The 15,295-nt window shown below is 44.9% G+C and overlaps 1 protein-coding gene across 5 annotated transcripts in view; it reads left to right on the top strand.

Moving 5' to 3' along the window:
- ARHGEF12 (Rho guanine nucleotide exchange factor 12) overlaps nucleotides 1-15,295 on the top strand; it is a 204,515-nt gene that overhangs the window by 168,739 nt on the left and 20,481 nt on the right. For all 5 annotated transcript variants that reach the window (XM_059707604.1, XM_059707606.1, XM_059707605.1 and 2 more), the window contains 3 exons: nucleotides 8,399-8,524; nucleotides 10,181-10,295; nucleotides 12,338-12,438. In XM_059707604.1, the coding sequence (XP_059563587.1) occupies nucleotides 8,399-8,524; nucleotides 10,181-10,295; nucleotides 12,338-12,438 (342 nt within the window). The remainder of the gene's footprint in view (nucleotides 1-8,398; nucleotides 8,525-10,180; nucleotides 10,296-12,337; nucleotides 12,439-15,295) is intronic.

Genomic DNA, 15,295 nt, shown 5'->3' with positions numbered 1-15,295 from the left:
GTAGGGATTTTCCCCTGAAGTTAGGGAGGGAATAAAACCCCTTAATTAAGTGCCAGGCAGGTAATTAATCACTTTAACTATGAACAATCATGCTTAAGCTACATAATCTTTACTCCCTGGAATGGAGATAAGGAACGCCCTAACCTTTGGAATAGAGATTGATAGGATTGGAATCAACTGGTATAAATACAGATGTAACAAGACAACAGGACACAGAACCTAGACACAGAACCTAGAGACAGAAGAACTTCGCTGGAGAGAACATGGCAAAAGATCCTGGACAGAAACTGGAGACAGAACCTGGAGACAGAACCTAGCGAGAGAACCTGGCTAAAGATCTTGGACAGAACCTGGCTACAGAACCTGGCTGGAGAACCTACAGAACCTGGCAATAGAACCAGGCAAGAGAACCCAACCACGCTGATCAACTGAACGCTGCCTCTGTGTCATTCCTTCTTCGCCGACTCCGTCCACACCTTTGGGGACCCCTGGACCTGCTGGGGTGGGACCCCAGCATCTGGCACCCGAACAGGGACCCCTAGGTAAGCCCCACTCTCGGGATGGATAGGACTCCACCGTAGGAAGAGGGTGGATAGTCTTCGCCGACTCCATCCACACCTTTGGGAACCCCTCGAACAGGATTCCCCTAGGTAAGCGCCCCACCCCCCACATTGAGAACCCCACACTCGGGATGGATAGGACTCCACCAGGGTACTGCAGACCCCCCTATAGAGGATAAGTAGGGTAAGAAGGTAGATAGTACAGAACTTAGATTGAGAAGATGTGCCATACTGAGTCCAAAGAAAGAAGACTCTATTGATCTTTAGATTAGGAAGATGTGCCAAACTGAGTCTAAAGAAATAAGACTCTGTATTGATCTTTTAACACATATGCTTGCTAGCAGAGGAATTAAGGTTACTCCCAGTCAGACAGAACGTTTTATACAAGAAGTATGTCCATGCTTTTCTGAGGAAGGAAAGGTAAATGTAAAGGCATGGGAGGAGGTAGGCCCAAGGAGCCTTATCCTTAACCCCACTGCAGCCTTTCCACCCCGGGAAAGTGCAGGATTGGCAAGCTCTCCCTGGGGTGATAGATCAGGACTCAGGTAATAGCGGAAAGCGCCAATCCTACTCTTAAAATGGATACAAGAGAGCATTTGGGGTTTTTCTTTTTAATGCCTGCTTTTAAAAAATAAAAAAGGGGGAATTTGCCAGGAGCCGGTCCATCCTTGCTGTTTCAAGGGACCTGGCATATATGGCATACTGTTCTTAATATGTTAGCTCACCTTCTTGGCACTATGTGTTTTAACCAAGGTCACCTCTCTGAGAAAGGTTGTTTCCCCAGGTAGGGATTTTCCCCTGAAGTTAGGGAGGGAATAAAACCCCTTAATTAAGTGCCAGGCAGGTAATTAATCACTTTAACTATGAACAATCATGCTTAAGCTACATAATCTTTACTCCCTGGAATGGAGATAAGGAACGCCCTAACCTTTGGAATAGAGATTGATAGGATTGGAATCAACTGGTATAAATACAGATGTAACAAGACAACAGGACACAGAACCTAGACACAGAACCTAGAGACAGAAGAACTTCGCTGGAGAGAACATGGCAAAAGATCCTGGACAGAAACTGGAGACAGAACCTGGAGACAGAACCTAGCGAGAGAACCTGGCTAAAGATCTTGGACAGAACCTGGCTACAGAACCTGGCTGGAGAACCTACAGAACCTGGCAATAGAACCAGGCAAGAGAACCCAACCACGCTGATCAACTGAACGCTGCCTCTGTGTCATTCCTTCTTCGCCGACTCCGTCCACACCTTTGGGGACCCCTGGACCTGCTGGGGTGGGACCCCAGCACCACACCACTCACTTACTGATAGACACTTGGGTTGCTTCTATATCTTGTTTATTATCTATGATCATAAAAGCATAATATGCTAATTAGACTGGACATCCTTCCAGAAGAAGCTGATGGCTGGAGGGAAGCCCGGGTCCCAGGTGCCAGAGGAAAGCCAGTGCCGGTAGCCAGGGGAAGGAAGGCCTACTCTTGCACAAATTCCATGCATCGGGCCTCTAGTATCTATACTAAAAATAGCCTAGGTGGTCGTCACGCTCTCCCTGGGGTGATAGATCAGGACTCAGGTAATAGCGGAAAGCGCCAGTCCTACTCTTAAAATGGATACAAGAGAGCATTTGGGGTTTTTCTTTTTAATGCCTGCTTTTAAAAAATAAAAAAGGGGGAATTTGCTAGGAGCCGGTCCATCCTTGCTGTTTCAAGGGACCTGGCATATATGGCATACTGTTCTTAATATGTTTGCTCACCTTCTTGGCACTCATGCATCACATCCTAACGTCATCACAAGATGGCCATCACAAAATGGCCGCAAGCGGAGGCCGGGCCCAGTGGAGGAGGTGGGTCATGGCAGGGGAGGGAAGTTGGGGGCGATCAGGCCAGCAGGGAGCGGTTAGGCGTCAATCAGGCCAGCAGGGGAGTGGTTAGGGGGCGATTAGGCTGGCAGGCAGAAGCAGTTAGGGGCAATAAGGCAGGCAAGCAGTTAGGAGCCAGTGGTTCCAGATTGTCAGAGGGATGTCTGACTGCCAGTTTAGGCTCAATCAGGCCTAAACCGGCAGTCGGACATCCCCCAAGGGCTCCCATATTGGAGAGGGTGCAGACGAGGCTGAGGAACACCCCCCTTCGTGCCTCTAGTTGTAAATAATGCTGCAATGAACATAGGGGTGCATGTAACTTTTCAAATTAGTGCTTTGGGATTCTTGGGATATATACCCAGGAGTGGCATTGCCAGGTCATAAGGTAGTTTTAATTGTTTGAGAAACCTCCATATTTCTTTCCACAGTGGCTGCACCTGCATTCACACCAACAGTGCACAAGGGTTCCCTTTTCTCCACATGCTTGTCAACACTTGTTTGGTGATTTATTGATGATAGCCATTCTGACAGGTGTAGGGTGGTATCTTGCGGTTTTAATTTGCATTTCTCTGGTGATTAGTGACTTTGGGCATCTTTTTAAATGGCTATTGGCCATCATCTGTATATCTTGTTTGGAGAAGTATCTATTCAGGCCCTCTGCCTATTTTTAAATTGAATTGTTTGCGTTTTTTGGCGTTGAGATATCTGAGTTCTTTATAAATTTTTTATATTAACCCCTTATCAGATGTTCATTGCTGAATATATTCTGCTATTCAGTAGGTTGTCTTTTTGTTTTGCTGATGGTTTCCCTTGCTGTGCAAAACTTTTTAGTTTGATGTGGTCCCATTGTGTACTTTTTCTTTTGTTTCTTTTGCCCAAAGAGATATGTCAGAAAAAAATATTGCTAAAAGAAATACCAGAGATATTACTGCCTATGTTTTCCCTAGGAGTTTTGTGGTTTGAGGTTTTATATTTAAATCTTTAATCCATTCTCATGTGTGTCGTAAGAAAGTGGTCTAGTTTCATTTTTTTGCATGTATCTGTGCAATTTTCCCAACATCCTCTATTGAATAGATGTTCTTTACCCCATTATATGTTTTTCCTTGCTTTGTCAAATATTACTTGACTATATAGGCATTGGTTTATTTCTGGGCTCCCTATTCTCTTCCAATGATCTTTTTTTTATGCCAGTACCAGGCTGTTTGGATTACAATCGCCTAGGAGTATAGTTTGATATCAGGTAGCATGATACCTCCAACTTTGTTCTTTCTCAAGATTGCTGTGCCTATTCAGGGCTATTCTGGTTCCATATAAATTTTTGGATTATTTTTTTTCTGGGTCTATGAAACACACCATTGGTATTGTGATAGGAATTGCATTGAATCTAGAGATTGCTTTGGGTAGTATGGACATTTTAACAATGTTAATTTTTCCTGTCCATGAGCACAGTGTATAATGTTATTTACATTTTTTGTTCAATTTCTTTCTTCAGCATCTTATAATTTTCCAAATACAGGTCTTTTACCTCCTTGGTTAAATTTATTCCTAGGCATTTTGTTTTTTTTTTTTTGAGGCAATTGTAAATGGGAAAGTTTTCTTAGTTTCCTTTCCTGATAGTTCATTATTGGAGTATAAAAGTGTCACCAATTTCTGAATATTAACTTTGTAACCTGTTACTTTGCCAAATTCATTTACTAAATCTAGTAGTTTTCTATAGATTCTTTAGGGTTTCCTGTTTACAGTATCATGCCATCTGCAAATAATTACCATTTGACTTCCTCCTTTTCACTTTTGCTGCCTTTTATTTCTTCTTGTCTGTTCGCTGTGGCTAGGACTTAGAGTACTATGTTGAATAAGAGTGGACATCCCTGTCTTGTTCCTATTATTAGGGGAAATGGTTTTAGTTATTCCCACTGAATATGATGTTGGCTGTAGGTTTGTCACCTATGGCCTTTATTATGTTGATGTATGATCCCTCTAGTCCCACTTTGCTGAGAGTCTTTATCATAAACGAATGCTGGGTTTTGTTGAATGGTTTTTCTGCATTGATTGATATATGATTTTTATCCATTTTGTTTATGTGATGTATCGTATTTATTGGCTTGTGAATGTATTACAAACCTTGTATCCCCGGATAAATCCCACTTGGTCATTGTATATGATCTTTTTAATGTATTGCTGGATCCAGGTTGCTAATATTTTCTTGAGGATTTTAGCCTCTATGTTCATAAGGGATTTTGACCTATAATTTTCTTTCTCTGTAGCATCTTTGGAATTAGAATAATGCTGGCCTCCCCCCAAAAAAGCTTGGGAGTCATACCTCCTCTTGAATTTTTTGACATAGTTGAGAAGGATGGGTGTTAGTTCTTTTTTGAAAGGTTGGTTAAATTTGCCTGTGAAGCCATCGGGTCCAGGACTTTTGTTTGCGGGGAGTTTTTGGTTACTGTTTCAGTTTCATTAGTTGTTATCCATCTATTCAGGTTGCCAGATTTTTCTTGATAGAGTTTTCAAAGATTGTATGTTTCTAGGAATTTGTCCATTTCTCCTAGGTTGTTCTATTTGTTGTCATATAGTTGCTCATAGTATTTTCTAACAATCCTTTGTATTTCTGTGATGTCAGTTGTTCCTTCACCTCTTTGATCAATTTATTTGGGTCCTCTTTGTTTGAGAGAGGAAGGGAGAGAGAGAAAGAGAAACATCAATGATGAGAGAGAATCATGATCGGCTGCCCTTGCACGCCCCCTTCTGGGGATCAAGCAGCAACCTAGGCATGTGCCCTTGACTGGAATGGAACCTGGGAACCTTCAGTCTGCAGACACTCTATCCACTGAGCCAAATGGGCTAGGGCGTGTTTCTTGATGAGTCTGGCTAAAGGTTAATCAATCTTATCTTTTCAAAGAACTAGCTCTTGGTTTTATTGATTTTTGTATTTTATTTTTATTCTCTATGTTACTTATTTCTTCTCTGATCTTTATTATTTCCTTCCCCTCATTCTGGGCTTTTCTTGTTTGTTTTTTTATTTTGTTTTTCGTATTTATTTTTTGTTGAGTTCTTTTTATTCTCCAGGTGTAGTGTTAGATTGTTTACTTATATTTTTCTTCTTGAGATAGGCCTGTGATGCTATGAACTTCCCTCTCAGGATTGTTTTCACTCTGTCCCATAGCTTTTGGGTTGTTATGTGTTCATTTTCATTTGTTTTTAGGTAACTTTTGATTTCTTGTTTGATATTAGTATCCCATTCGTTGTTTAATAACATACTATTTAGCCTCCATGTGTTTTAATGTTTTGGTGTGTTTTTTTTATTACAGTTGATTTCTAGTATCATGCCATTGTGATTCAAGAAGATGCTATATAAGATTTCAATCTTATTTGTTAAGAATTATTTTCTGTCCTAACAATGGTCTATCTTTGAGAATGTTCCTTGTGTTCTTGAATAGAATGTATATTCTGCAGCTTTGGGATGAAACGTTCTATAAATATCAATTAAATCCATCTGATCTAGTGTGTTGTTTAAGATCTTTTTTACATTGTTGATTTTTTTGTTTGCAAGATGTATCTATTGATGACATTCAGGTGTTAAAGTCTCCTATTATGACTGTACTAGAGGCCCAGTGCACGAAATTCATACACTCAGGGGATCCCTCAGCCTAGCCTGCGCCCTCTCACAGTCCAGGAGCCCGGCTGAGCAGCACACCCCCTGTGGGAGCACACTGACCACTAGGGAGCAGCTCCTGCGTTGAGTGTCTGCCCCTGGTGGTCAGTGCACATCATAGTGACCGGTCGTTTATTATATAGGACTAGTGGCCCGGTGCACAAAAATTTGTGCACTTGGGGGAGAGGGTTAGGGGTGGGGCCAGACCCCTCAGCCCGACCTGCACCCTCTGTCATGTTCCGGGACCCCGGCCACTCCTGGCCTAGGCACAGGCCTACAGGCTTGGGGTGGCCTGGCTCCTGAGGCCCCATTTTTATCAAGAGAATAAAATTGGCGTTAGTTACAGCCCTCACCGAACCCAGTACAGTGCGTCTGTGTGTACAACTGCCTTGTTCATGTGCCTGCTTCGCCCTACTGAATCACTAACATCTTGAGGACATAGCTCTGTCTTATCCTGCTTCACCTTCAGTGCCTGGCCTGGTGCCAGGGACCTGAGAGGGTTTGCTGAGTGAGTGAGTGAATGAGTGAATGAGTGAATGAATGAGCGAGTAAGTGAATGAGCAAGCAGCTACTGGGCGGGAACTTCTGCCGTGTGAGGTTTGCGGAGGCTCGCGTCGCTGCCCCTGGCACCAGCCCCGGGTATGTGAGGCTTGTGTTCCCAGCGCTGGCCCTGGGGATGTGAGGCTCACAGAGGCCTACCTCTTTGGGGCAATGGATCATGGGGCTCCCACACTGTGACAGGGCACAGGCAAGGCTGGGGGACTCCCCACCCCAAGTGCACAAATTTTATGCACCGCACCCTAACCAGTTTGGCTCGGTGGATAGAGCGTCGGCCTGTGGACTCAAGGGTCCCAGGTTCGATTCCGGCCAAGGCATGTGCCTTGGTTGCAGGCACATACCCAGTGGGAAGTGTGCAGGAGGCAGCTGATCAATGTTTCTCTCTCATCGATGTTTCTAACTCTCTATCCCTCTCCCTTCCTCTCTGTAAAAAAATCAACAAAATATATTTTAAAAAAAATTTCATGCACCGAGCCACTAGTTATCCCCGATTACAATTCCACTTGTATGTGTCCTAGTTGAAAAAATACTCTGAATTTATCTGCACATGCACTACAAAGGGATTTTTAACAAAATATCTTCATGTACAAACTTTTGAAAATATGGCTTTAAAGGGAAGAGTATATGAAAAGTTTATTTGTAAATCATGAAAGCAATTATTACAAATATAAACCTGGTTATAAAAATTTATTTGACCTCTACTTATAAGAGCGCTCTAGCCCTAGCTGGTTTGGCTCAGTGGATAGAGCGCCAGCCTGCAGACTGAAGGGTCCCAGGTTAGATTCCAGTTAAGGCACATGCCTGGGGTGTGGGCTTCATCCCCAGTAGGGGGCCTGCAGGAGGCAGCTGATCAGTGATTCCCTCTCATCATTGATGTTTCTATCTCTTCCCTCTCCCTTCCTCTCTGAAATAAATTTTGAAAAATTTTTTTTTTATAAAAAAACAATGCCTATTAGGAGTTGAAGCACTTGTTAGGTGTTTCATCAGAAACTTTAAAATTATGGCATATACAAACTTAAATTCATATATTAAAAATACCAGTTTAAAAAAGTATAATTTTTAGTAAGAAATTCGCAGGCCCTTGGATCTTCCACAAGAGAGATGTGCAGCATAGATGTCTCACCTCTACACAAGTGAAACAGTGGATGACTTAATTTCATTGCTGCCCCGGAAAGTTTTGACCTGACCTAGGTTTCAGAGTACGAAAGCAAGCTCTAATGCCAGGATTTCCTTCCTGGAGCAATAAGAGAGTCATTTTTGTGAAGGTGTCAGATTCTAAGAAAATGAAATTGTAACCTCAGTCTTTTTTACACTTTTTTAAATTTTATTTATTTTAATTAAATTTATTGGGGTGACATTGGTTAATAAAATTATGTAGGGTTCAAGTGTGCAATTCTATGACACAGCATCTGTGTGTTGTACGGTGTGTTTACCACTCACAATCTCTTTCATATTTATGTCTCATAATTCCCCAGTGCCAACCTTTCTGTCTAGCATAGTGTGTAAGTGGCATCGCCCGGAAAGGGGTCAGTGTGCAGGCTACAGGAAGAGCCAGTAGAATGTCATTAGGAAAGGTTTGGCCGTGTCAGGATCAGATGTTTTCATAGAGAAACATGGATGTCCCACATGCACGTGAAGTTCTTTGTTTCTTGTCTTCTGAGAATATTTACTAAAATACCTGAAGGCTTGTGTCCTCTCGCGCACGGTGTTTGGCCTGCTGTCAGCTCACACCCCGGCGGTTCTTGGTCTCTCGCGCAGTTCAGTGGGCCCGGGGAGGAGAAGCTGAAGCACGCTGCCGCCACCTTCTGCAGCAACCAGCCCTTCGCCCTGGAAATGATCAAATCTCGTCAGAAAAAGGACTCTCGGTTCCAGACGTTTGTGCAGGTGAGTTTAGGGTGACTGTGAGAGAAAAAATAGTTTTACCAATTGTAGAGTCTAAGCCTGTCTTTCACAAGGGTTATATCTATGTGAATGCTTTTTAAAGCTATAACTGCCCTCTTCATTTTCTGATGGTAGAAAGATGATCTTGGGATGGTGAAAAATAAAGAGTATATTCATGATTAAAATACTTGACATAGACATTCACATTGCCATGGAGATATTGTCCCTAAATGGCCATGCAAACTATTAAAATAATATCATCAAAACATAGAAGTGGGTTTACAACAAGCCCAGAGAAGAACATAACAGCAGCCAGACGATTGAGGTATACATGGGCAGTGATCAAGGGTCAGTGAGCTACAGCCCAGGGGCCATATCCATCCTCTTGCTTGTTTTGGTCAATCATTTTATTGGAAAACAGTCAGGTAGTTTTTTATTGCCAGATAGTAAATTACCACAAGCACAGGAACGTAACACACTGTCCATGCATGATGCCCTGGTATGGGTTGAGGAGGATGTGTACTTCAGCTGGGTCCTCCCTTCACCTGTAGTTCTCACCTGGGCTGGGGGGTCCTCTTCTAGGCCCACTTGTTAGCAGAATTCACATCCTTGTCAATGCATAGCTGAGATCCTCGTCTGTTGTCTTGGCTCCTAGCCGATGCCGTATCTGTTTGCTTCACGGCCCCTGTGGGCAGTTTGGAAGGTGAGTGTTTGCTTTATTCCAGGCGAGTAGGAATGCATATCCCTGACGGAGCTTTTCTTTAAAATAAAGGCTCCTTTGATAAGCCAGCCTCACCTACGACAGACTTCAGAAGTCCACCCGTAGTAGCCTAGTCCCAGCTGTGATGTCCCATCCGATGCCAGGTTCTGGCCACAGCACGGGAATGGGATTATACAGGTGTGGACACCAGAGGGAATGTGGGGGCCATCTCAGAACTTTTAATACACATCGCCATGTTCATTCATTGACATATTGGCTGCTGTTGTTCTAAAACAGCAGAGTTGAAAGTTGTGCAGAGACTGTAAGGCCTGCAAAGCCTCAAATGCTTTATTGTCTGGCACTTTACCAACTGTGGGTCTGCCTCCTCGGGATGGCAGCTGGCATATCAGCTAGTTGGTTTGGTAGGAATGTCAGTTATAAGCACACGAAAGTAGAGTTTCTGAATATGTGAAGATAAAACTGTGGTATCCCAAGAAAGTGATTCTTGGAGTTGATTATGGATGCTCTAAGTTGTTGCTTAAACAGATAACAAGCCATTGGTCTAGTGATAAAGAGAAACAAGTGTAGTGTGGCAGTGGTATGTCTTAGCATGTGGTAAGTTTTATTTAATTACCAGGGCTGTGATGCTATAGACGAGCCGTGGGCAAACTACGGCCCGCGGGCCGGATCTGGCCCGTTTGAAATGAATAAAACTATTGAAAAAAAAGACCGTACCCTTTTATGTAATAATGTTTACTTTGAATTTATATTAGTTCACACAAACACTCCATCCATGCTTTTGTTCCGGCCCTCCCTCCGGTCCAGTTTAAGAACCCATTGTGGCCCTCGAGTCAAAAAGTTTGCCCACCCCTGCTATAGACACTTATGTAATGAACATGTGGTCCATGACAGGTGCCCTCCTAATAACCAGGATCATTTCCGCCCTCCCTTTCATGCAGGACGCTGAGAGTAACCCACTGTGCCGGCGCCTGCAGCTGAAGGACATCATTCCCACCCAGATGCAGAGGCTCACCAAGTACCCTCTCCTCTTGGACAACATTGCCAAGTACACAGGTCAGCACTCATGGAAATTCAAAAGCTTAGCAACAAAACTACAAACGTCTCTCAGAGCATTCTGGTGCCTGCAGGTTTCCAAATCCTAGAGCAAAATCCTATATAATAAAAGAAAAACATGCAAATTAACCATCACTCTATCACTCCACTACACCCACCAGCCAATCAGGAGTGAGTGTGCAAATTAACCCAACTAAGATGGCAGTGGCCACAGAGCTGGAGCAAGCAGGAGGCTTGGGTTGCCTCCGGCGATGGAGGAAGCCAAGCGGTTCCCTACCTACCCCTCTTCCTCCTTCTCTCGCTGCCCGCATCTGCTGCCACCCACCCCCAGTTCCCTGTCCCAGCCTGGGGCCTGGCCCTGATTGGGCAATTGGGACCTGCCGGCCAGGGGGAGGGACTGGGAGGTTGGCTGGCAGGCCCTGTTCAGGTGATCGGGTCCTGCTCGCCAGGGGTGGTGGGGGAGGCCACCATAGCAGGCAGGCAGCAGGCTGATTGGGGCCTGCCAGATAGGGGAAGGGACCTGGGAAGTTGACCTCCAGCCCTCGGCCCCCCTGGGAAAGGGACCCATCTGCCACCCACCCCTGTTCCCTGTCCCAGCCCGGGGCCTGGCCCCAATCAGTTGATCAGGGCCTGTGGGCTGGGGGCAGCTCCTGTGTTGAGCATCTGTCCCTGGTGGTCAGTGTGCATCATAGTGACTGGTCATTTCGTCGTAACAATTGCTTAGTCATACACACACACACACACACATATTCAAGGGGCCCGGTGCATGAAATTTGTGCACTGGGGAAGGGGTGTCCCTCAGCCCAGCCTGCCCCCTCTCACATACTGGGAGCCCTCAGGGGATGTCCTACTGACGGCTTAGGCCCGCTCCCTGCTCCCCTTGGGGATAGGGCCTAAGCCGCAGTCTGGCCTACCTTTGTGGGAGGCAACCGGGCTGATCAGGGGAAGGCACCAGCCCCATCACCCCGCTGCTGCAGCCACTGCCTGTTACCGCACCCAGCAAGGTTTTTTCATCAACACGGGCTCCAGTCCCTTCACCGTGAAAAAATGACAACTTTCTTTAGGCATTTTAAGATGTGTCTTTCATATAATAATAATTTCTTTTTTTTTTTTTTTATCCTCACCTGAGGATATGTTTTCATTGATTTTTAGAGAATGGAAGAGAAAGGGAAAGACAGAGAGAAAAATCAAAGTGAGAGGAACACTTTGATTGGTTGCCTCCTGCATGAGCCCTGACCTGGGCCCCGGCCAGGGAGGAGCCTGCAACCTAGGTACATGCCCTTGGTGAGAATTGAACCCAGACCCAGCCATCGGCAGGCCAAGCCATTATCCACTGAGCCAAACGGGCTAGGGCAGGATATGACATTTCTTAGCCCTCCAGCAGCGGACCTTCGTTTTTTTCACCAGGAATAAGGTGGAAAAACCCTAGATCACCTTTTTGGATTCTTATTACCCAAGTTACTAAGAATATTACCAGTGGCATACAGGGAGCTAAGCCAATGATTGGTCAGAAAAGGTGTTTCCTCTGTAGTTCGCACCAATTGCTGGCTTGCCCCCCCCCCCCCCCAAGGCCTGACGCCTCTAGCCCAGGCTTCAGGCCTGGGCAGGGGACCCTATCTCCCCCCAATCACCGGGTCCGCCCTCGCCCAGGCCTGACGCCTCGGCCAGAGGTGTCGACCCCCATCACCCTCCGATCGCTGGATCGGCCCCTTGCCCAGGCCTAATGCCTCCGCCAGAGGTGTCAGGCCTGGGCAGGGGACCCCCATCTCTCCCCGATCACCAGCTTCTGGGCAGCTTCTGGGGCTGGCCTGCGGCCCAGGATGGCGGCTCGCGCTGGCAGCTGCGCTGTACCACCCTGCCTGTAGTATGCAAATTAGCCGCCATCTTTGTTGGCGATTAATTTGCATATTGTGTTGATTAGCCAGTGGGAGGTGTAGTGAAGGTATGGTCAATTACCATGGTTATTATTAGATAGGATACACACACACACACACTTTTTTCTGATTTCCTCCATTGACATTTGGATTTTTGCCCTTGTTTAGAGTGGCCAACAGAAAGGGAGAAGGTGAAGAAAGCAGCTGATCACTGTCGTCAGATCTTAAATTATGTAAATCAGGCTGTCAAGGAAGCAGAAAACAAGCAGGTAAGAAGGGAAAAGCAAAAAGATACAGGATGGCATAGTGAGAATATTAAATTAGCCACACCTGGAATCTGAAATAACAATTGAAAACCTCACTGCATAAGTGCAGGGTGGACATTTGTTAGCTCACATCGTCGGTGGGTCTGGGTCACTCTGGGCAGAGTGTGAGAGTTCTGGCTGACTGTTTGGGCATCTCCAGCTGCGTGTTTGCTCATCCATTCATGGATTCAGTGACCGGGGAGCATCTGTGGGTGCTGAGTGTAGGGCACAGAGAGATTAAAAAGTGAGCACAGTGCTGGCACACACTGAGCTTTTTTCTAGCAGGACGGAATGTCATTGAGCAGATCAAAGTGCAAGTGTTTTATGTCAATGTTGATAACTTCAATGACGGAGAATTTCAGGATGCTAGGCGTGCAGGGCGCTGGGTGGATTCCCCGTCAGGGCACAGGACCGGGGCTGCGGGCTGGATCGATCTATGTTTCTCTCTCAGATGTTCCTATCCCTCCCTCTCCCTTCTTCTCTCTCCAATTAAAAAAACAAAACAAAACTTAAAAAAAAAAAAGCATGGTCTGTTTGAGGAACTTAAAGATGAGATTATTGTGTTTATCATGATGAAACGCAAGTCATAGTGACATGGAATGAGGTGCAGTGGGGATGGGCCATATCATGAGGGCTCTGTACCAAGCGTATCAAGCTCATGGCCTGCGGGCTGAGGCATGCGGCGTGCCGGCTGGGAGTTTGACATGCTTGCCGTAGGCCTGGTTAGAAACGTTTCTATTCTAAGAGCAACAGGGCTTCATTATGGACGTTCAAGAGGAGAGGGCCTGCTCGGATTTTCACTGTATAAGTGTCAGCCATCTACTCTGGAGAAAGGGCTGAGAGGGACGGGAACGGATGCAAGAGCTCACGGGTCTCCGTGGCCAGGACGATGCCGGTGCTCCAAGCGGTGCTAGGCTTGGAGAAGTATTTAGAAGATGGAATTGACAGAGTGTGTTGCCTGACTTAGAGAAGGATTTGAGGAGAGAGAATGTCAGGAATAAACCAAGGTCTCTGCCTTGCACATTTGGGATGAGTGGAGGAAGACTGAGTTCATTGAAGACATCAGGGAACACGCACAGAAGCAGTTGGCTTGATGGGCCCAGCTCTCGGCGCACTGGACCGAAGATCAGACACAAGCGCACAGAGGCCTCCTGAGTCCGTGGACCTGGATGTAATTTTTAGGAACTGAGTATGATGACGACTCTATTGGTGAGGCGATAGCAAAATGGGAACTTGCCAGTGTGTGATTCGAGTAAAAAATAATCAAACGCCAGAGGGCAATACTTATGTACATTAAAAATACACATATTCATATGTCCTTTGACCCAGCCATTCTTTTCCTAATTATTTACCCAAGAGAAATGAATTTATGCCCAGAGACTTATAAGATTGTCTATAACATTAACCAAATGTGGTGTAATCATAAAAGAAAATAATACCAGCAATAAAAAGGAAGGGCCTACTGAAGGAGGCATGGATGAACCTTGCAAACATTCCAGAGAAAGAATCCAGACACGAAAGGGCACACGCAGGTAGTCAGTTGTTTAGGGTGTCTCTCACACTCCAAAAGGTTGCAGGTTTGATTACTGAACTAGGTTGCGGGTTTATTCCCAGGCTGGGGCAAGTATGGGGGGCAACCAGTGGATGTTTCTTTCTCATATCGAGGTTTCTATCTCTCGCTGTCTCTCTCTCCCTCCCACCCCCATCCCTTCTTCCTCTCTCTCTCTCTCAAACCAATAAAAACATATGCTTGGATGAGGATAAAAGAAAAAGAAGAGTATATACTTGTAATTCTATGTATGTAAACTTCCAGAACAGGATAAACTAATCAATGGGGGGAAAGCCAGAAAGGTGGTTGTCACTGGGCATGTGGGGACAGACACTGATTAGGAAAATATGAGAGCAGCGGCATTTTATAAGTTGATAGAGTTTGCACAGGTGCACTTGCGTTTGTAAAACGTATGGAAAGCTACATTTAAGATGTGTGCATGTCGCTGTTTGTAGATTTTAGTTTATAAAAAGAACTGTAAAGAAATATTGAATTCTTGTTTATACCAGGAATGCTAAAATGTTTAGAGGTAAAGTGTCCTGTGTCTGCAATTTATTTTGAAATGCATGCAAAATACAAAGTGGATTGATGGATAGAGGGATGAGGATGACTAGAAGGATGGGTATATGACAAACAAAAGCGAGTGTTATTTGTAGAATGTAGGTGGGAGGCATCTAGGTAATCACTGTACACAGTCAAACTGTTCTGTGTATTTGAGAATTTTATAATCTTGGGGAAAATGCATGTACCCTTTGAGCTAACAGTTCTTCCTTTAGAAATTTATTCTATAGTTGTATCTACACATGTGGACAAAAGTATACGTTAAGGCCATTTTATTGCAATGTTGTTTGTTAGAAGATTTGAAGTAACCTGCATTTCCTTCAGTAATGAGCTATAGTTCATTCAGAGTTGAATACCATGCAGTCACTAAAAATATGAGACCGCTGTTTCTTTCTATATAGGCTAATGTGGGACAATGTCCGAGATCCATTGATGAGTGATATGTACATATAGAAAAGTGTATATAAATATATTAGGCTACCATGTCTTTTGTTGAAGGATATATACACACAACATGTACAGAGACAAGCATACGCATGTATTCTATTTGCTTAGAATTTTTCTTACAGGCTGCCCAAGAAATGGGGTGGAGAGGCAAGCAAGCAGGGTGGGGAGACCTACTTTTTACTCTGTGCCTTGCAGCAGCTTCTGAATTGTGGGTCATGTACATGGTTTACATCAGTGATTCCCAAAGTGGGCGCTACCGCCCCC

The sequence above is a fragment of the Myotis daubentonii genome, chromosome 9 (assembly GCF_963259705.1).
Source record: "Myotis daubentonii chromosome 9, mMyoDau2.1, whole genome shotgun sequence".
In the NCBI taxonomy this organism is placed as follows: Eukaryota; Metazoa; Chordata; class Mammalia; order Chiroptera; family Vespertilionidae; genus Myotis; species Myotis daubentonii.
This window is presented reverse-complemented; position numbering and strand designations above follow the sequence as displayed.